The sequence below is a fragment of the Cnephaeus nilssonii genome, assembly GCF_951640355.1.
Source record: "Cnephaeus nilssonii genome assembly, chromosome: 11".
In the NCBI taxonomy this organism is placed as follows: Eukaryota; Metazoa; Chordata; class Mammalia; order Chiroptera; family Vespertilionidae; genus Cnephaeus; species Cnephaeus nilssonii.
Window position 1 is genome coordinate 35,689,632 of NC_137082.1, and position 22,655 is coordinate 35,712,286.

The 22,655-nt window shown below is 47.9% G+C and overlaps 1 protein-coding gene and 1 pseudogene across 2 annotated transcripts in view; one reads left to right on the forward strand and one right to left on the reverse strand.

The window, feature by feature from the left end:
• The window catches only part of PIGU (phosphatidylinositol glycan anchor biosynthesis class U), an 84,726-nt gene that overhangs the window by 4,400 nt on the left and 57,671 nt on the right, over positions 1-22,655 (reverse strand). Inside the window, exons 8-11 of the mRNA XM_079783624.1 lie at positions 21,285-21,439; positions 19,513-19,656; positions 16,306-16,430; positions 9,318-9,460 (exon numbers count right to left, since the gene is read on the reverse strand). Of these exons, the coding sequence (XP_079639750.1) occupies positions 9,318-9,460; positions 16,306-16,430; positions 19,513-19,656; positions 21,285-21,439 (567 nt within the window). The remainder of the gene's footprint in view (positions 1-9,317; positions 9,461-16,305; positions 16,431-19,512; positions 19,657-21,284; positions 21,440-22,655) is intronic.
• LOC307106804 (large ribosomal subunit protein eL8-like) lies at positions 76-4,177 on the forward strand (annotated as a pseudogene). The gene has a single exon. The product of its transcript is annotated as a large ribosomal subunit protein eL8-like (transcript).

The following is a 22,655-nucleotide window of genomic DNA, read 5'->3' on the forward strand; positions in this document are numbered from 1 at the left end:
ACCAGGCCTCTATCCTATCTAATAAAAGAGTAATATGCAGATTGATCATCACTGCAACACACAATATAGCTGCCCCATGTGGTCAAAGATCCTGCCCCCATGTGGACACAAGATGGCCACCACAAGATGGCCAGCAGGAGAGGGCAGTTGGGAGGCACCCAGCCTGCAAGGGAGGGCAGTTGAGAAGGACCAGGCCTGCAAGGGAGGGCAGTTGGAGGTGATCAACCCTGCAGGAGAGGGCAGTTAGGGGTGACCAGGCCGGCAGAGGAGGGAAGTTGGGGGCAAACAGGCTGGCAGCAGAGTGGTTAGGGGGTGATCAGGCTGGCAGGCAGAAGTGGTTAGGGGCAATCAGGAAGGCAGGCAGGCAAGCAGTTGGGAGCCAGCAGTCCTGGATTGTGAGAGGGATGTCCGGGATCGGGCCTAAACGGGCAGTCGGACATCCCTCAAGGGGTCCCATATTGGAGAGGGTACAGGCTGGGCTGAGGGACAACCCTCCTCTGTGCACAAATTTTGTGCACCAGGCCTCTAGTAATATATGAACTCGTTCCTCTCGCCACCCAAGATGCCTAAGGGGAAGAAGGTGGCACTGGCTCCTGTGGTCATGAAGAAGCAGAAGGCCAAGAAGGTGGTCAGTCCCCTATTTGAGAAAAGGCCCAAGAATTTTGGCATTGGACAGGACATCAAGCCCAAAAGGGATCTCACCTGCTTTGTCAAATGGCCCCACTACCTACATTTGGCTGCAGCAGCAAAGGGCTATTCTCTATGAGCATCTGAAAGTGCCTCCTGCCATTAACCAGCTCACCCAGGCCCTGGACCGCCAAACTGCTATTCAACTGCTGAAGCTGGCCCACAAGTACAGACCAGAGACAAAGCAAGAGAAGAAGAGGTTGTTGGCTCAGGCTGAGAAAAATGCCGCCGGCAAAAAGGGGTGTCCCCACCAAGAGGCCACCTGTCCTCTGAGCAGGGGTTAACACTGTCACCACCCTGCAGTGAGAGAACAAGAAGACTCGGCTGGTGGTGACTACACACAATGTGGATCCCATCCAGCTGGTGGTCTTCCTGCCCTCCCTGTGCTGGCAGACGGGGTTCCCTACTGCCTGAGCAAGGGGAAGGCCAGGCTGGGCGTCTCGTCCACAGGAAGACCTGCACCACTGTTGCCTTCACGCAGGTAAACTCGGAAGACAAGGCAGCTCTGGCTAAGCTGGTGGAGGCCATCCAGACCAATTACAAGGACAGGTATGGTGAGATCGCTGCCACTGGGGAGGCAATGTCCTGGGTCCAAAGTCGGTGGCTCGTACTGCCAAGCTGGAAAAGGCCAAGGCCAAGGAACCGGCCACTAAGCTGAGCTAAGTGTGCACTATGGAGTTTTTTGTCCATTAAATAAAAATTCTTCTTTAGCCTAAATAAATAAAATATGTAGATAATCCCCCTTCCAGGAAGTAGAGCTTAATTCTTGCCCACTATCACTCCCTGCCCCTGAGGGTGGGCTAGGCTTGGTGACTCACTCCCAAAGAACAGAGCAGGGGCAGGGAAAACGGCAACTTCCCCTAGAGGAGACTGGAAACAGTGGTAACCAGACGATGAAGGGTAACAGCATGAAATCGTGTGGCTACATGTACTACTGCCTGAGTGTTCCAGAAACCCCACACCTGGTCCCATGATGAGGAAAGCATCAGCCAAACTGGAGGTGGGGACACCCGACAGGCTCCCTGGCCAATGCTCCTCAGACTGTCCAGGTCATGAGAACTGAGGAAAGCGAGCAGAGGACACAGGGAGACTTGACAGCTAAGTGTAATGTGGTGCCTTTGGACCCTAGGAGCCGGGACAGGGAAGACTGGGAACTCTACATCAAGTCTGGAGTTTACTTAGTCATAATGGACCAGGGTCAGTTTCTTGGTTTTGACAAATGTGTCATGGTAACATAAGATGTGAACAACACGGAAAAGGTGGAAGCAAGATCTAGAGAGACAGAAAACTGATTCCTGTGGCAATCATTTTCTACGTGGCACTTTCCAACTGAATAAAGCTTTCCCCACCAACCCCTCACCACCACCCTCTAGGCTGGAGAAACTCAGGCAACCACCCCCTCTCCCCAGGTTGAAACAGCCTCCTCCCTGGGCTCAGGTTCCAGCTTACAGCCCTCACCTCCCTTCCCTTCCTGGCAGAGTGAGGTTTTCAGAGCGTGAATCTTATCACAGTTGTCCTCAGCTTAAAACCAGAAGCTCAGCCTGGTCCTCAGCACAGTGAGGCCCAGGAGGCCACATGGCTCTGACACTGCTGACCTGAAATGGCCTCGTTCCTATCAGGTGGCACTCACCAGGCCTACAGAGCTCCCTTCTCCCCCCCGGCCCCACACACATCCCGTCTCAGGACTCCACTTAGAGGGGCCTCCCTCCAGAGCTTCCTAACTGCCCAGCTCTGAGCTGTCTGTCTTGTTCATAGCACTACCCGGCTACCCCAGTCCTGCCTGTTTCCTTTTCTTTCTCTCCCACAGACGGTGGGCTCCTTAGAAGCAGAGCTATGTCTCGTTCACCCCTAGTAGAGTGTCTGGTGTACAGCAGGCACCTAATTCATACTCGCAAATAAGTAATCAGGCCCACGGAGCTCTGTGACTTGTCTAAGGCCAGCGAGCCAGATGGGCTGGCAATTACTAGAATTAGGGGTTCCTAAGCCCAGGCCTTCTGGCTGGCTGTGCCCCCATTCATTTAACCCAGGCTTTTCCTGTCATTCTGGCTGTGGGGGGAGGATATGAAAGCTTGTGAGAGACAAGCTTGGGATGCTGAGCACTGACCTAAGGTCTGATGATGAGAGGGACAAAGGAATGAAGACCTTGGTAAATGCCACTGGAGGAGGAAATCAAAGTAAATATGCACAGCCAGCTGGACAAGGGCTCAGCCTGGGCCACAGGTACCCTCCACCACACCCCACAGGAATAAGCCTGGAATGGGCCGCCATCTGGTCACAGTGGGGGCTACACACCACCCAACACTGCGGATCTTCCCACATGTCCCCTCACACTGCCACTCCCCACAATGACACCAGGCCAACTGAGAGGCAGTTCCAGGAGACAGGGCTGGGGTCTCATTTGTCCTGAAGTGAATACGCGAGTGCTGAGCAGGGCCCAACGTGCCAGTGGGTTGGTGCCCAGATTCCAGGGCTTCCTGGAGACAGAAAACAGGGCCAGCCCAGGACCTACAGGGTCTGTAGCCCGAGCAGCGCCAGGGCGGCCTCCCATGGGAGGCGGCAGCAGCTCCGAGCATGTTCCAGACCCTGCTGGAAGGGATGGGCAGGGTGTGACAGCAGGAGTGGGGCTCTCCGGGCCTGCCACAGAGGCAGGAGGGGAAGGGAGCTCTGGCTCTGACCCCCTAAGAATCCAGCAGAACTGGCCACAGGCCCAGCTTGGACCAAATCCGACTGGAACTGGAAGGTTAGGATGTACAAGATTGAGAGATCACTGGTCATAAAATGTGGTTTCTAATCCCTGCTCACTCCATTCATTCATCAATAAACAGTCACTGAATATTCTTGGTGCGGGGGTACTGTGGTGAAGGAGAGAGACCAGGGGGCTGCCCCAGTGGAATCTGCAGTCTACAGGGAGGACGCGATGAACAAGGGCATGAATAAGTGCACCTCTTTGGAGTTTTGTGACTTCCAAGCCTCAGCTTCTTCATTTGTGTCAGGGAATAAGAACAGTGCCTCCCTCAAAGGTGAATTAAGTGAATTCCTTATCCTAATAAAATCAAATAAAACAACTTACAGGGCTGTCAGTAGGGGAGTAGTTACGTCAGATGTGATGAGTCCACATACTTGGGACTCAAAAAGGAGCTTCCTCTCTCATGTACGAACACAGGTCACCAAGGCGTTTTATTAAAAGGACAAAAAGTCATACTTCCATTGTGATGCCATCAATAACACACACACACCTCTTTCTCCATGTGCACAGGGAAAGGTCCAGGCCACAAAAGCACCTGATCCAGAAAATGAGAGATCGTAGGAGCCTGGCCTCTAGCAAGCTCTCTTTAAACATGAACCCCTATTATAATTTGGGGGAAAGACTCCTGTTTCCTGATTTTAAGTTGAATCGGGGTGAGTGGGACATCTTATTTTACTCTTTTTAAAAAGCTAAATTTGGTGCATACCCCCTCTGGGGAACACAACCATGCTATTTCCTTCCCCCTTCTTCCCTCACTCCCCCGGCCCCGCCCCCTGGCATGCATCTCCTAAACTCTGGGGGACCCTATGAGGCTTGCAAACAGGGGAGCAATGGGCAGCAGCAGCTCATCCAGGGCTAACCCCCTGAACCTGTCCCTAAAGCCCCCTTTCCTCTGACTTCCCACCTAGGCTCTCCTATTGCTTCTTCTATGCTAAGCCCTTCCTTGTCTCACTGTCTCCTGCCTTAATAAATGTACTCTCAAAGTCACCTTAAAAAAAAGAAACAAAAGCTAAATTAAAATGCATTCCTTTTTGTTTATATGTCATCCTTGATGACCCGTCTTTTGCAGGTCCTGACCTGCAGAAGAACAGGGTCAGAAACAAAGAGGAGGGGGGACTGTTCTGTTTCCCTCAGCTTCTGGGTCTGAATGGTTTCCTAGGAAATTGCTCTGGGTATTTGAAAAGGAAGTTTGTGCTATTTTCCATGTCGACATATGAATAATGGCAACAGGACCACACATTACATGTCCAATTCTTTCAACACCCTGAGAGGTGGGAGAAAACTGCCACCCAGAGAAATTCAATCATTTGCTGAAGGTCACACAGTAAGGAAGTGGAGGGGGACCTCAATCATCCAATCTATCTCAGTGCACACACACACACACACACACACACTCACACATACATACAAACACACACATACACACACACACACACACACACACACACACACACACACACCCCTCTATAGACGGGTGTTGTCATTTCCTGGTCACTGACTCTGAGGCACAATTAGCTAATGATCCGTGCCACATGCTGAAAAACACTTAGTGGCCCCAGGGGGAAGGATGTGGGCCGTGGTCACTAGTGGTTTACCTGCTGGTGAAACTAATAATCTACCAATAACTTGTTCTATTACAGGGTATGGCACTGACCAACTCTAACAGACCAGGGCTTAAAATCCACAGGCCAAGATGTTCCCTATATTCAGCTCCTGATTCAGCAATGACGGCCTGGCTCTGGTCGCCTGCTGAAAATCCCCACTCATCCAGTTCTCAGGATAGCTCTGGTCTGTCTTGCCCAGGGAGAGGAGGAGGAGGACCAGTGACTCTGGCACCGTCCCAGCTGGGAGAGCTGAGAAGAGCTAGCTGTGGGACTGGGACACGTCCCTGAATGTCATACTTTTCAATGGCAACACTGACTACAGGTCAGACTGAAGCAGAGGAGCCTGGTGCTGTGGAGGACATTGCCAGAGACCAGTGAAGCCCCAGGCAGAAGCTGGAGAAGGGTTGTAGGCAGAGCAGCCACCCACTGACCTTAGCCACTGGGGGTGACTTGGCTCCCTCCTACCCACCTCCTAGGTGACCTCCCCTCCCCTCTCACTCTCGGAGTCTGTAAGGTCCAGTTCCTACTCCTCATTCCCTGTGGCCTCCCTTGACCGCTCACAACAGGAAAGGTATCTGCTCCCTCTAGATTCCTCCAGTGCTTACTCTGCACATTTGGCCATTAATCACATGATGTTCCCCCTGGCTATCTTTGGTTCATTCATTCATTCAACAAATATTTGCTAAACAATGCTCTGTACCAAGCACTGGTAGCTGGGGACCCTGCAGTGGGTAGGTCAGGCCAATCTCTGCCTTTATGAAGCTCACAGGCAGAGAGAGAAGAATAAATAATCTAGTTATAGACTGGGTAAGTGCTATGAAGGGGGCTAAGAAAGAGACAGCGGGGCAGGGGAACCTCATGAAAGGCCTCTTTGAGGAGGTGACATTTAACTCATACTAAAATTCCGAATGTCTCAGATTTAAACCCTGTGACTACCAACAGGTGCGAGGGCAGGGGTAAGAATAACCCTCATGACAAGGGCTGCTCTTCTACCTCAGCCAGTGCTCCCAGGCAGCAATATGACTTGAGTGGCTGCCTTGGTGAATAAGGGCCCCCATCTGACAAGCCCCTTTAGTGAGCTGGTGGTGGCAGCCACAAAGCCCCACGCCAGCAGTCCCGGAAGCATCTGACCCCACAGAGTTGTCTCTGGCTCAGAGCCACAGAGCCCAGATCCTAGGGGCCGATGACACATTGTGCTGGCTGTGCTTGAACAAACCACAGCTTACGGTCCCTTGGACCACTGTTGGGAAGCCCGGAGGTTGGTCTGACCTGTCTGAAGGGCAAACTGGCAATATCTGGCCAAATGTACAATGTATATGCCCTCTGCTTCAGCAAATTCCACCCCCTGGAATCTATCCTAAGAAAATACTGGCATGCCTATACAAGAGTACGCGAAGGGATACGCAAAACAATACTCTTCCATTTATAGCAAAACAATCAGAAGCAACCTCGATGTCCATCAGGATACATCATGGTACATCCTAACCATTAAAAAATTATCACGAGATCAGATCACTAAGTGAAAATCAGCAGTGCAGGATGTGATTTCTTTATATAAACAAAAAAGCTCTTGTGTGTGTGTGTGTGTGTGTATGTATGCACAGGGGACGTCTGCAGACGTCCAGACTGACCCCAGACTGACCCCAGTGATCACAGCTGCACGGGGCAAGGGACAGGGCCCAGGCGGATCTCCAATTTTCATTCCATATGTTTCTATGTTGACTTCTTTTCCCTAGCAATAATGAATTCATGTATTACTTGTATGATTAAAAACACATTTTAGCCCTAGCTGGTTTGGCTCAGTGGATAGAGCATTGGCCTGTGGACTGAAGGGTCCCAGTTTCAATTCTAGTCAAGGGCACATGCCCGGGTTGCGGGCTCGATCTCTAGTGAGGGGCGTGCAGGAGGTAGCTGATCAATGATTCTCTCTCATCATTGATGTTTCTCTCTCTCTCTCCTTCTCACTTCCTCTCTGAAATCAATAAAAATATATTGAAAAAAAATTTTTTAAGTTTTTAAAAAATATATATTTTATTGATTTTTTACAGAGAGGAAGAGAGAGGGATAGAGAGTTGGAAACATCGATGAGAAACATCGATCAGCTGCCTCTTGCACACCCCCTACTGGGGATGTGCCTGCAACCAAGGTACATGCCCTTGACCGGAATCGAACCTGGGACCCTTGAGTCCGCAGGCCGACGCTCTATCCACTGAGCCAAACCGGTTTCAGCTTAAGTTTTTTTTTAAAAGGTAAAAGGCAATGCCAAAAATTCAGCCTGGTTTTTCACTATAGCTGAGTCATTAAAACACTCCATCTACCCAGCCTTTGCTTCCTACCCCCAGTCCCATCCTCCTGTCCCAACAATTCAGTTCCTCTTGCCTTTAATGGCACTTGACCACTTGCTGAGATCTCCATGCCATTTACAGCGACCCTTGCTTCATTAAGGTGCCAAAGGCAGCACACAGAAAGCTGTTGTCTGGCAGGTTCCACAGATGCTTCTTCATCACTGCAATCCCACCCCTGGCCCACACCTGGCACTCATGACTGGACAACAAGCCGGGGACTATTTCAGTGGCGCTCCCCAAGCTCCCAGCGTCCCCGGGCAGGCCCAATGCCCTCACATGCCAGTCATCACTTTCAAAAGAAAAGGAAGGGATTTTAGAAAGACCGAAGAGCCAGAGCAGCCCTCCAGATTCCTCCGAGACACGAAGTCGAATCCTGCTGAGCACCCACCATCAATAACTGCTGTGTGACAGGCCTGCTCCCACCCAGGCCACAGGCCCTTCATCACTCTTCCTGTTGTTCACAAATCAAGATAAATAGCTGGGCTGGACATTAATTGCCCAGAAATGTCCACGCAGGAAATACCAGACCCATCACTCACTGCAAAAGCCCGAACTCCCCCCTTTTTTCCCAGCAGCTAACCTTGGAGGCAAGCCTCCCCGTGGGGTTACTCAGTGCCATCATAGGCTCCCAGCTAGCCCTGCTTCCCTCCCAGCCCATTATGCACAGGAAACGCCTGGCTGTGCCAATGGCAAATGAAATGGTAAACGGTACAACGGATCCCACAGGACCTCCACGATGAGGACAGAGCCGTCCCGAGAGGATGCAGCACAACGGACAGGGACCTTTGGAGGTGTTTGCTCATCCACCTGAAACAGAATCTCTGGAAGAGCTTGTGAAAACATCAAATTTCTGACCGTTTTCCACATCTACTGAGTCAACATCTGTGGAAGTAGAATTAGAAAATCTGCTTATTTTACTGACAATCAAAGCCATGTAATGGTAACAGTCAGATATAATTACATAATTTAATACAGATTAAAAAGCTCCCCCACAGTGATTCTGCTGCTGAAAACCATTGCTCTACAGCACAAGGGGGAGGCTTGCCCTGGGTCAGGGAGGGCTGGGCTCCTCGCTGGTACTTCTCATTTAGTGACCCCATGGCCTCCTCTCCTGCTACTCACAGCCATGCAGTTTGCACTCCAGACTCACCCAGTAGCTAGACCCAACCATTTCTCAGGTCCCTGTCTTTGCTCCTGCTGTCCCCAGAGCCTCTCCTCCCCCTGCTCCTGCCCTCCCCACCCTCACACGGTGCACTCACTCGGTGCCATGCAGCCCAGGCACTGTTACAGAAAGAGGGTGGTCTCAGAAACCAAGCCTTCCCTACATTTTGTTCTTGGCTCCTCCAGTGACCTTGGGCAAGAGGCAACCTTCATGAGCCTTGATTCCCATTTGTTGTTTTTTGTTTGTTTTTTAAAATCTTCATCCAAGGATACTTCTCCACTGATTTTTAAAGAGAGTGGAAGAGAGAGGGCAAGACAGAGAGAAATATCAATGTGAGCGAAACACATCGATTGGTTGCCTTCTGCACGCGCCCCGACCAGGACCCAGGCCGGGAAGGAGCCTGCAACTGAGGTACGTGCCCGTGACCAGAATTGAACCCAGGACCCTTCAGTCTGCAGGCTGACGATCTATCCACTGAGCCAAACCGGCCAGGGCTCGATTCCCATTTACAAAATAGGGGCAACACTATGGCACAGGCTTGCTGTGAGAATTCAACGAGGCAATGGCTCAGCATGAAGCCCAATAAATGTTAGCAGATGCAGTTTTCCCGTTGCTCTCATGTCCCAATCTTCTCTACCAGACAATGAGCTACTTGAGGGGAGGAACTGTCCCCTCATTCACATCCAAACCCCTAGTTTGCAGAACCCACAGCCTAGGTCAAATGTCTGAGAATACAAAATGAATCCCTGTTCCATGCCACCCTTAACTCTTACCTGCCCAACGTTGAAGGTCAGTGTGATGGCATAAAAGAAATTGGAGTTGGCACTTCCTGCGTAAATCCAGAGGTGCCACAGGACAGGGAAGAGCAGGGAGCAGACAATAAGGATGCAGCCGAGGACAAAGATGTTCCGCAGGACTGCAAAGACAGATGGTCACAATGAGCCCAGTGCTGATTCTCTGCAGGATGGAGAGGCCCAGGGAGAGCCCAATGCAGAACATCCCTCTCCCCTTGCTTCTCAGAGGCACTGGGTGCTAACCTAAGACCCTTGAGTCATGGTTCCCTGTGCCAAAAGCCAATGGGAGGTCCTTGATTTGGACTCTGTACCTCCTCCTGTGCCTCTGGGCAGCAAGACATGCTCTCTACCCCAATCTCAGAGGGCCCTAGAAACACAGCTTCCATTCTGCTTAATTCATGTTTTAGGTCTCCTGTCTTGCTCTTCAAATGTCCCTCACTCTTCCTTAGGTGACTTAAACACCTCTTTTTACACCTCACCCCCAACATCACACCACCCCGAGGGAATGCGGAACCCCACTGAGGAGAAGCTCTCCATGGAGCCCCAGGGCGGCCTGCTACACAGCGCAGCCGGGCAGGCAGGTGCCTTCAGCTGGAGGGGAGACAGCGTGACAGTGGGGCACAGACTCCCTTTGCTTGAGAGACCCTGGTTAAAACTCCTGCTTTGTCAGCAAGCTCCTCGGAGTCTCAGCTTCCCCATCTCTAAACAGGACTAAAACGCCAATTTCATAGGAGTGTTACATGGATTGAACAGGAAAACCTGGCACAGACGGATTACTGTGTGTTTTCTATTCTGCTATAACAAATTACCACAAACTTAATTAATTTATTTTGTAGTGGCTTAAACAATATAACTTACTATCTCACAGATCCAGAGGCCGGAAGTCCAAAATGGGTCTCACAGGCTAAAAAACAAGGTACCTTCAGGGCTGCGTTCCCTCTGGAGGCTCCAGGGGAAAACCCGCTTGCTTGGCTGTGTAGTGGGTAGAGGCCGCCTGCGTGCTTGGCTCATGACCCCTTCCATCTTCAACCAGCAATGTCGAATTAAGTCCTTCTTATATTGCATCACTCTGAACTCCTCTCCTGACTCCCTCACCACTTCTTTAAAAAAAACAGTCTTTAGTCCTGGACGGTTTTTCTCAGTGGTTAGAGGATCGGCCATTGGACCGAAGAGTTGCGGGTTCCCCAGCCCCGGTAGGGGTACGGGTGCATGTAGGAGGGAACTAATCAATATGTCTCGCACATAGATTTTTCTCTTTCTCTCTCCCCTTCCCTTCAACTCACTCTAGAAATCAATGGAAAAGATATCCTCGGGTGAGGATTAAAACAAACAAACAAACAAACAAAAAACAGACTTTAGTTTTTAGAGCAGTTGTGGATTCTCAGCAAAATGGAGAGGAAGGTTCAGAGATTTCCCATCTACCCCTGGCTCCCACCTGATTACATTGGGCCCACCTGGACATTCCAGACTACTACCCACCTGAAGGTCTTTTGGCCAATGGAAGGTGATATAATCACAGGTTTGAGGGATTATGATGTGAACATCGTTGTGGGAGGTGAGAAGGGGGCATTATTCTGCCTACTACACAGTGCTTTTTTTCCCCTTCTAATTCAACTCAGAAAGTAAGATTATATGCTAATTTTTTATTTCTTTCTTTACACTTTATTGTATTTTTAAGTGAACTAAGAAATATTATTTAAAATAAATTAATTACAAGAATACCTTGCCCAGCCGGCGTGGCTCAGTGATTGAGCATCGACCTATGAACCAGGAGGTCACGGTTTGATTACTGGTCAGGGCACATGCTTGGGTTGTGGGCGCAATCTCCAGTGTGGGGCATGCAGGAGGCAGCCACTTGATATTTCTCTCTCATCACTGATGTTTCTATTTCTCTCTCCCGCTCCCTTCCTTTCTGAAATCAATTAAAAAAAAAAAAAAAAAAAAGAATACCTTAAAAAACACAAAAAAGCCCTAGTCGGTTTGGCTCAGTGGATAGAGTGTTGGCCTGCGGACCAAAGGGTCCCGGGTTCGATCCTGATCAAGGGCACGTACCTTGGTTGCAGGCTCCTCGGGCCCTGACCCTGGTCAGAGGCAAACCAATTGATGTGTTTCTCTCACATCGATATTTCTCTCTGTCTTTCCCTCTCTCTTCTACTCTCCCTAAAAAAATAAAAATAAAATAAAAAATAAATCAATGGAAAAATATCCTCGGGTGAGGATTAACAAAACAAAAAAACAAACAAAACAAAATAAAATAAAATTAAAAAATAAATTAAAACAACACAAAAAAACCTTTGCACTGAGTCTGGTAATGGTGGGCATTTAATGAATCACAGTTCCCTTCCCCAATCTGATCCTGACCTTCAGGGAATCCCTTCTCCTAAGTCAGAATTTTGGGGCTGTTGATATCAGCTGTGCAAAGACTTGGCTGAAATGCTATTGTGAGGGTTTCATGCATTGGGAAGGAGAATGGCTTACACACGGTTCTCAATTTTGGTTGCAAAATGAAATAATCTGTGGAAGCCACATTAAGTAAACCAGAGTCTCTAGGGATGGGTTCATCATAATTTCTAAAAGCTTACCCCATAAAAATAAAATAAAATAATATAAAATATCTTCCCCCGATTCCAATATGCAGCCACAGCTGTGAACCACTGGATCACAGCTGTAGACCTTACGAAGAGGAGACCCACAGCAGTCTGCAACAGAGACATCACTGTCACAGGAGAATGACCAGGACAGATAGTTCCAAGTTCTCATGAAAGCTGAATGCTTTCAATTTATGGTTCATTCTTATTGAGAAGTGACACTTTTTTTTGTTGCTGGTTGTTGCTTTTGTAAAAAGTCCTCTCTTTTATGAAATGAAAATGAATGGTTGGTAGTTGACTGTTTTTTTTTTTTAAACAAACAAACCAACACGTTTGTATTGATTTTAGAGAGAGAGGCAGAGAGAGAGAAACTTCCATTGGTTGCCTCCTGCACGCATCCTGACCAGGGATCGAACTGGCGACATTTTGGTGCACTGGGTGATGCTCAACCTACTTAACTACACTGGCGAGGGCTGGTAGTTGACTGTTTGAATGTCATCAGTAAAATAAAAAGTTGGCAACTCTGTCATCAGAGTTTTCTGAAATGTTAGTGGTCTTTGAAATCGCACAACTTAGAAACACTGGCCTGGAGGGCTTCTGAGGTCCTCTTTTCTGATGTGAAATTTCCACAATTCTGGGCTTTCACAGCTGACAGGTTAAAGCCTTCCTGAGACCTCTCATCCTCTCTCCCAGAACAGGAAGTCTGGAAAAGGGATGTGTGCACTGAGAATTATTATTGTTAATGTTGTTATTATTAAGCAATGTTACAGCCTCGAGAAATAATAAACCTATTTATCATTGCTCCACTTCGATATCACTATTTACATTTCAGTGTTCTTTCTTGCCCTCTGGAAATTATTTTGCTGAAAAGAATATACATTTTTCCTGACAGAGAACTCCGGGGGCCTGACAGCCCAGGCGGGTCTTTATTCCATGCCTCCAGCCACTCTGGACTTCAGATCAGGCGGCAAGAAGATGACCTAGTGCACAGAGACTGAGAGAGGCTCACAGGCAGCTCCTGGGTGCAATTACGAAGACCTGCAAAGACACATTCCCATGTGCCTGGAGGAAATGTCACCAACATCCAGCTGGCTTCTGGCCTGCGGTGACCTTTGCAGGCTGGGGAGCTGCTCCTCACTCCTGCTGGCTGGCGGGCCAGAGGATTAAAGCCGTATGCCAGAGAAGATGCAGTAGGGACCCAGGGCACAGGACAGCTTGTTCCAGGCACCAGGAGGTGTCAGAGATGTCAGAGATGACCAGGGCCTAGTGAGACGAAAGGGTTCACCCTTCATGAGACTTGCCAGGCCAGATGGAATCAGGTTTCCCACTACATTCCCTGGGTTGGCTTATCCAATCTCTGGCTCCTCTATTGACAAACTGAAACTTCGGGCAAGTCACTTTCTCTCTCTAAGCCTCAGACATTCAGAAATAAAATTCCAGTCCCATCGGGAGGAGCACAGAGGGGATTTAAGGATTTCAAAGGTCATGGGGTCGTTCCCTTTCTTCCTTCCCTTCCTTTCCTTTTCTTTCTTTCTTCCTTCTTTCCTCCTTTCCTTTCCCTCCCTCCTTTCCCCCCTCCCTTTCTCCCTTTCTCTCTCTCTCTTTCTTTCTTGTTAGTCCTCACCCAAGGATATTTTTCCATTGATTTTTACAGACAGTGGAAGGGAGAGGGAGAGACAGAGAGAAACATCGATGTGAGAGAGACACATCGATTGGTCGCCTTCCGCATGGGCCCCCACCAGGGCTGAGGATGAAGCCTGCAACTGAGGTAGGTGCCCTTGACCAGAATTGAACCTGGGACCCTTCAGTCTGCAGGCTGATGCTCTACCCACTGAGCAAACCAGCTAGGGTGTCATTTCCTTTCTTAAACTAGGTGCTAGGTACATGGGAATTTATTGTATTATTATTCTTTTATAATTTATATTTATTTTTATCAATAGTATTTTATATTTATATAATAGTCAATAAAAACAAAATAAAACACACAAAATCCAGCCCTTTGGTAACTGGCTTTTTCAGCTGGACCTCGGCAGGTGGCAAGGGCTCTGCCAGCAGGCTGTTCCCTAACACCACAATTGTGTGTCCTATGACTCACCCTGGCCCCAGGCACCACAGAGTCCTGGAGTGTCTGGGGCCTACACTCAGGGAAGGGCCCCTGTGCCTCTTCTCCCCCCTGAGCAGGACAGGAAAACAAAAAGGTGAACATGTTACCAGGCATGTTAGCACTGGTAACTAACGTTTAAACTGAATTCTTAACCACATTAAAAGTCTGAATATATTCAACTTAGGCTTAAAGTCTTCTCAAAGCCTCCACTCACAGGTTCTCAGGACCAGGATGAAGACACTCCTCACTGGGTGTCATGACGCACAGCTGTCATGCCCCAAACCGACACCCCAAGCGTGAGCACTCTGCTGCCGGCGCTCGGCGCGGAGGGACGGCAGCCAACCCCGTCTGCAGGGCCTTCAGACAGCTGAAATTGCCAGCCTGCCAGCAACAGCATCTATTAGATCATCCAGGTTCCTGGAAACTCCATCCTTATTTTTTGTGCCTCATCACCCCAGAGGGCATAAAATAGCTTATTTCAAGTTCTGAAGAGTATGTTTATTTGAATGACTCTGAATGACTCTGGCTACCAAGCCCGAAACTTTGATCATGGAACTATGCAGAAGACCTCCTTCCCCACATAATTATTACTTCTGATAATAACTATAGTGCTGTTTATATTTACACTGTCTCAAACTTAAAACACTCATGATATCCTCCCCATTTGACAGATGAAAAAATGGGAGGCCCAGAAAGGTTAAATGATTTGCCTTTAAACACACAGGAAAGCCAGAAATAAGACTCAGGCCCGTTTGGGCCAGACTGTTCAGCAATATGGGATGAAAGATGTTACCTGAGGGAGAGATGCTCTGTGTAGGATAGATAGCTAAGAAAATAAGTACTCTACTTTCAGGGAAAGAGGCGATGTCCCCAGGACCCATTATGTCACAAACTGGGGTATGTTCACGTGTTTGGTGGCTTCATGATTTGTCATTAGCTACTCTCTGCCAAGGGGCCCCAATCTGACCCTGAGCCCGCTGGGCTGGGTGATTCTTATCTGTGCAATGAGGATGTCACAGGCAGAAGATGCCACTTCCTCCTCCCAGTCAGGCAGGACTGGTCATCGCCCCACCAGGCCATCACCTGCAAGAGCAGGCCTGCTTGGCCCGCCCACTCAGATGTTTTCCCTGCTCAGAGGCCCACTCTTACAGGTAGGTTTCTTTCTGGCAGCTGGTCAGTTTCACTTCCTGGTTGACTCCCAGACAGCCCCAAAACAACAATAAAGAGTCACTTCCTCTGAAGCCTGCCCTTCAGAATCCATTCTTGACACCTTGCTATACACCCACTGTAGGCAAGGAAAGTTCAACAGCTTCCTTTCCATTCTGGTTAGAGAATCAGGTGGTGTTGGGCCGCTGACACGGCCTCTCTATTAGAGGTTTAAAACCCCCATCCACAAACATTTGCCGAGTTGTGCTGTGTGTCAGGTTTGATCCTAGGTGTTGGGGATACAGAGGCAAATGAGTCATGAGCCTACAGAGCCCACAAACACTGAAAAGAACCCACACAGAGGGCTGAGAGCCCCTGAGGGAAACACTGGGGGCTAGGAAGCACAACTCGATCACCACTCAGTCATCTTCTGAGCAGGGGATGATCAGAGATTAAAGGGTTCTTCACGTAGGCAGGAAATCTGGTATTGCCCATCTGTTTTCCATAGACCTTTGAGTGCAGTTCTTAGAAATGGTTCAAAGCCCTACGTCTATCATTGTACTAATATGATAGCCTTCACCATGTATGGCTTCTTAAGTTTAATTTAATCTGAATTAAAAATTCAGTTTCTTAGTCACACTAGTGACTACTCTATTGGACTGTGCAGACATAGGACATTTTCATCATCACAGGAAGTCCTATTGGACATATTGGCGAGAGGCTCACAGCTTTGGATTCCAGTGCTAGCCCTTCCACTAACCAGACACGTGACCTTGAACAAGTGGTTCTACCTTTCTGTACCTCAGTTTTCTCATCTGCAAAATGGGGATACTTTCCTCAAAGGCTGGTATGAAGATAAAATGAGCTCATGCATATATTACTCTCAGGACCCCAATGGCCAGGTACATAGTAAGTACTCAATAAATGGTAGTTATTTTTATTTTCATCATTAGTCTATAGCACCAAGGAGGCAGTTACTGTGCCTCATGTCACTGCCTCTCTCCTGGTACTGTTGGCATAACAGATGCCCATCAAATGCCCATCAATTCCTTTCCCCTGGCTGCTTCATCTGAGGCCAGGCTAACACATACCTGCCACCAGGGGATTAGAGGCAGGAATGAATACTCACATCTGTAGAGATGGTTCCACACGGGGAAGAAGGCCATATAGAGGGCCACATCCCCCACTGTTGGGTAGGACTTGAAGATGGAGATGATGGCAATCTGGATGAACATGAAGAAGATAGGGTGCTCCCTGGGGTAGGGCAGGGCAGACATACAGACAGAGATCAGTCAGGCACCAAGCCCACCCCTGAGACTCCTGACTTTATCCCTCAAACCCAAAACTACTCTCCAGGGAACTTCAGGCAAGGGCTGACTCTGCTACCCATAAGACACTGGGGTCAGGTCAAGTAGCAGAGCCAAAAACTGTGCGGCCTGGCTGTCGTGGCTCAGTGTTTGAGTGTCAACCTATGAACCAGGTCATAGGTCAATTCACAGTCAGCGCACATGCCTGGGTTGCAGACTCAATCCCGAGTAGGGGGTGTACAGGAGGCAGCCAATCAATGATTCTCTCTCATCATTGAAGTTTCTATTTCTCCCTCTCCCTTCCTCTCTGAAATCAATAAAAATATATTTAATAACAAACAAAAACCTGTGGGGACCCAGAGATGCCCAGAGGTGGTGAGGAGGGCTCAGCAAACACTAGAGAAACAGCGCACAGAGACATTTCCCATCACCCTCCCCACAACCAGCCCCCAGGAGCCACCAAGGAAAAAAACAAATGAAGTCAGCCGTTCTTTATTACTGGGCTTAAAAGACTGCTTGTAATTAGGTAGTCTCCCTGGCCAGAGGCCCCTCTGACAACTGGACGCAGGGCAGGAAGTGCTTCCTTGCTGATGCTTTTTCTCTGGCAATTGGGTCAGTGGGGTCTACAGACCCTTAGCTACGATGAACTCTTTTCCAGAAAGAGAAGTGAGAGCTGTGCAGCTTTTCAGCTCTTAAGGGCTGGAACTGGAGTTCTTGTTTCCTTAAGCTAATAACAAAATGGTTACCGTTCCCTGAACCCTTGCTCTGCTAAGTTCCGTGCTAGGCCCTTTTCTTACAATGTTGCACGTGATCCTCACTACACCTCAAATGCCCCTCGAGGTAGGCTATGTTGTCACCTGCACTGTGCAGATGAGGAAATCAGGCTCAGAAAAGTCGAGTTAGCTAGAAGCGAATGAGCGGTTTGTCTTCAGAACACCTAAGCACCACCGAGACTGTTCTCCTGAGTGCCTAGCACAGGGCAGCTCTGATCAGCAGGGCGGGGACAGAGCTCAGTCTCCAGTGTTCCTCCAAGAGCTGACCACATGCAAAAGGGAAGCAAACAGAAAGAGGCCAGATCTACACCCTCATTAGCTACATCTAAGCAACCTGCACGTGGCCTACGTCTGCACCGTTCCTGGATGCCCAACTCATGGAGGTTTTCTTCAGAGGTTAATGGCATTCTTGTCTTGCAGGTCAAAGGGCAGGGTGACTCAATGGGTGTATATCTGACAAACATGAAAATCCAGTAAACATGTACACACCCAAACACTCCAATCCTTCTACAGAGCAACTACAGAAACTCAGCTTGGCAAAGTCACGCAACCCTGTAGCTTTTAAGGGTTCATCTACCTCAGTGATCATCTTCCTAAAGATAACCCAAATCACTGGCTTTGGGCTTTTAGGTAGCTGGTAAAAACTACAACATTTCTTTGAAAAGACTAGTAAAGCCCTAGCTGGTTTGGCTCAGTGGATAGAGCATTGGCCTGCGGACTGAAGGGTCCCAGGTTCAATTCCAGTCAAGGGCACACGCAGGAGGCAGCCAATCAATGAGTCTCATCATTGATGTTTCTTTCTTTCTCTCCTCTCCCTTCCTCTCTGAAATCAATAAAAATATATTAAAAAAAGAAAGACCAGTAAAAACGTAGTGCCAAAAAGCATGGAGACCAGAACCTCCTGCAACACTGCGTAGAGACAGGTGGCTTGAAGGGCCCTGTTCCCACACTGGAAGCAAACACCGCAGGGAGCTTCATATCTGGGCACAGGAGGGCAGCAGGGGGAGGGCAGTATCTTCATACCCTCTGTCTCCTACTTCTGAGCCGGGTGGGGGGGTTTCACATGATGGTGGTGCTGTTGTCTAACTAGGAGCTTATCTGTGGCCTTTCACGTGCCGATAATGAAAGCTGGTGGAGAGCTAGCTTTACAGAGTGAGGAGGGGTGCTCTGGGCTCCCCACTTCCCTCAGCCCAGTGGCCGGGCCTGACAAGAACAAGGGCAAGGAATGTGGTCCAGAGACAGCTGGAGAGCTTGCCTGGGTAAGGCTGCCAGAGTTCTGGAGCCCAGGCCAAGGAAGGATGGATTCCTGTCAGATGCCAGGCCAAGGCTGTCATGAGAAGGAAGCATCAGCTCTGAGCTTTTACCCAGTGGGATTGGTTCACTGGCCATGAGGAACGGCAGGAAGATTAGAGCAGAGAACTCAAGCTCTTGAAATCCAAATCAAACTCTCTCCCAGCCTCCCCGGACCATCCAGGCTTAGCTGTAACTGTTTTCCCTTCTTTGAAGCTAGGATAATAGAACCATTTCCAGGAGCTACTATAAGTGATCTCTCTCGTATCAAGGGGCTGAGCATAGATTCTGGAGCCAGACAAACCTGAGTCTGAATCCCAGCTCCACTGCTTAATAGCTGTGTGACTCTGGGAAAATCACTCCACTTCTCTGAACATCAATTTCCTCAAGTATAACATGGGAGTGATGATCGTAAAATAATGCCTACGTCCAATAGCTACCGGAAGGGTTAGGTATGACTACCTTTCAGAAAACCGAGAAAGGTGCCTGGGATGGAGCTAGGTTAGCGTATGTTAGCTCTGTCATACTGCAGAAGAGAGCTCCACAGACAACCCTTTTGAGGGAAGTTGATGAGAAGATTAAACAGAGCTACAGTGGCCAGCCTCCCACCTAACGCATCGTGAGTCCCCTTTGGCAAACTGTCAGTGGGCTGCCGATACAGGACACCCAACAAGATTCACTTTTTCCAAAGACAACCTCCAACTCCAACCTCTGCTGTTACCCAAAACAGTGAGTGGACTCAGCAGCAGTGTGTGCAAGTGCCCCAGAGTGAGACCAGGAGAAATATCAGGGTGCTCCCTGCAGCCTGCACTCATGTGTGACCCTATTGCTGGCTATGGCCACTGACACCCAGGGCGACTGAGGGCAGGGTTCCCTGGGCAAAGATGGCAGAAACCTAATAGCAGATGCTCTTGCAAGGCTACAAATGGTTCTCAGAACAAAGAAGGAGCAGGCCCAACCACTTACTTCAGCTTTATGGCTAAGGGGATGGTGTAGAAGAAGACGTTGATCTGAAACACACACACAAAGAAGAGGCTGAAGTGCTCAAACATCTCCGCAAAGAAGTACCAAAAAAGACCAATGTTTGGAGTGAGATCTGGAACAGAAAGTCTGGAGTGAAGAAAACAAAGGGAGAGAAAAAAGAGAGCAAAGTTATAAATGGTCTGCTTTAACCTGGTTTTCTCCTGAAGACGCGGATCACTATTGGGCTGTGAAGAATGACTTTGTCTCCACAGAGATCAGGATGTGAGGGGCTCTATAGGCACCCTGGATATAGCTAATTAACAAAAACAAGGGGCAGAGAATGATAACCTATAATAAATGTTAGCAGAGCCAAACTCTGGCATGTATCAAATATCTGAAATGAGGCAGGGATTCATGCTAGAAATCAAAAGACCAGCCCCTATTGTACTGCCCAGACATATATGTTTAAAATTAGGAGATACTCAGTACTGTAACAAAAGAGGAATGGGTTCTACATGAACAATATCTATTTGGGGCATTCCAAAGACTTGCCTAGAGAAACAAGCTCGAAGATTCTGCTCCTCCCCATTCCTGCTCAGCATCCCACCGCAGGAGCCACTGCAGTGAGACTTCCAGGGGCTGAGGAATCACCAGCAGATTCTGGCGAGGATACCAGACCTCATTTGAGAAGTACGGGTTTAACTGGAAAACTTTTTGTCGAGTTGTATCAGATAAAAATTGCTGCAATTCTGGCTCTTCTAAAAATTTACATTATATTTTTTATTTGAAAAAATATGGAGTGGAAACTGATGTCATTCACAATTTCAAACGGGGAACATATGGAGCATGAAGAACAAATAGGAAAGCACTCGTGGTCAGATTTCACTAACACAGCTTCCCCCAGGGCAAGCCTTTGCCTTCTGCTGTAACTACATTTCCTCGTCTGTCAAATGAGGTACAGAACACAGTCTGTGGCCAGCAGAAAACCAGGAAAGGCTTTTCACTCCTATCCAAGGCGTTACAAATTCCTATTCAAGGCAGAGCATGAAGAGCTGAAAGTTACTAAGATATTGTTATATTCAGCCAGGATTTAACACAAATTAGCAGCCCAGAATCCCAAAGGGGAGTCTGCCACTCCAGATCCCTTCCCCACCCTGGTTTAAGTGTCTACCACCCCACTGGACTGTGAGCTCCTTGAAGCTTGGGCAGTGGCTACCTGCTTTAGTATGCCATACAGAGAGCATTTGGAAATGTCTGCAGAATTCTTACTGAAAACCCATTTTGATTTTTTCTAAAAAGTTTGACACATGGAAAAAAAATAATAAAAATAAAAAGTTTGACACATGGGAGGTGGCTTTATTTTAAAGAGACCCTCTTGCAGTGAAGGAATACATCCATTCCTCGTAGGGACTGAACCAAAACCTTCTAGGCAGAGGCTGGTAGTCGCTTTGGATGTTCCTAGAGAGTGCACTAGATCAAATATATGCTCTAGACCAGTGGTTCTCAAAGTGCGTTTCCTGGACCAGCAGAACAGCATCAGCTGAAAACTTGTTAGAAATGCAAATTCTTGGTCCCTACCTCAGACTTACTTAAAACCTCTAGAAGTGGGGCCCAGCAACGGGGGTGTTAGCAAGCCCTGAAGGTAATTCTGATGCACACTAATGTTGAAGACCACGGTGTCTAGATGCTCCCTGTGGTTGCTTGCACTCAGATTCCAGCTGGAGTTGTGAAAACCAAACTAGTTTTCAGAGTTTTCTAATGAGGTCATTACTTACATGAAGCCGTAGACTGCAGGGATGAAATCCCAGGAGCTGAGAAGGAAGAAGGAGAGGCAAATGATTACCACTAGGCTTCCCACGTACATCATGGCATACTCCCAAGAGAAGATCCAGAAGGCTTTGCTCTTTACTTTCACAGGTATGTACTGCCGCTAGGAGAGAAGGCAAAACAGTACATTTAGGGAGGCCAATAATAAAGGGCAGTTATCACCTTAAACTGAAAAAACACAGAAAATAAAAAGGTTGAAAATCAAAGGATTGAAAATATATACTAGGTAAACACTAACTAAAAGAAAACTAGTTTGGTTATACTGCTACCGGATAAAAAGTATTACAGAGATAAGGATGCTCCATAATCATAAAAGGTTCTAGTCATCAGAAAGATATAACATTTCTAAACTTGTATGTAGCTAATAACACAGTCTCAAAATATATAAAACAGACATGGACAGAGCTACAAAGGAAAAACAGACAAATTAATCATCAGTGTATAATTGAATAGATCAAACAGACAAAAACCAGTAACCAAGTGGCACATGTGAATAACATACTTAATAAATTTGGTCTCATGAGCTCTTATAAAACATAATCCTATATAATAAAGATGTAATATGCAAATGGTCGTCACCCAAGAGGTCCTTAGTGCTGCCCTGGAGGTGAGAGGGGCTCCTGCCACCACCACTGTGCTTGCCAGCCATGAGCCAGCTTCTGGCTGAGCAGTGCTCCCCCTGTGGGAGTGCACTGACCACCAGGGGGCAGCTCCTACATGGAGCGTCATAGCGACCGACCTGTAGTTTTGCTGTTCGGTCGATTTGCATATTAGGTTTTTATTATATAGGATTTACTTTGTTCATTAGACTCCTTGTTTATTTTTATTTTTACTAGTAGAATCAATTGTTGATAGATATGTATTTACTGCCATTTTATTGTTCGTATTTTTATCTTTTTTCTTCCTCTTCTTTCTCTTCTTAAAGAATACCCTTCAATATTTCATGTAAGACTGGTTTAGTGGTGATGAACTCCTTTAGCTTTTTCTTGTCTGTGAAGCTCTTTATCTGACCTTCAATTCTAAATGATAGCTTTGCTGGGTAGAGTCATCTTGGTTGTAGGTCCTTGCTATTCATCACTTAGAGTATTTCTTGCCACTGCTTTTTGGCCTGAAAAGTTTCTGTTGAGAAATCAGCTAACAGTCGTATGGGCACTCCCTTATAAGTAACTTACTGCTTTTCTCTTGCTGCTTTTAAGATTCTCTCTTTGTCTTTAACCTTTGACATTTTAATTATGATGTGTCTTGGTGTGGCCTCTTTGGGTTCCTCTTATTTGGGACTCTCTGCACTTCCTGGACTTGTAAGTCTATTTCTTTCACCT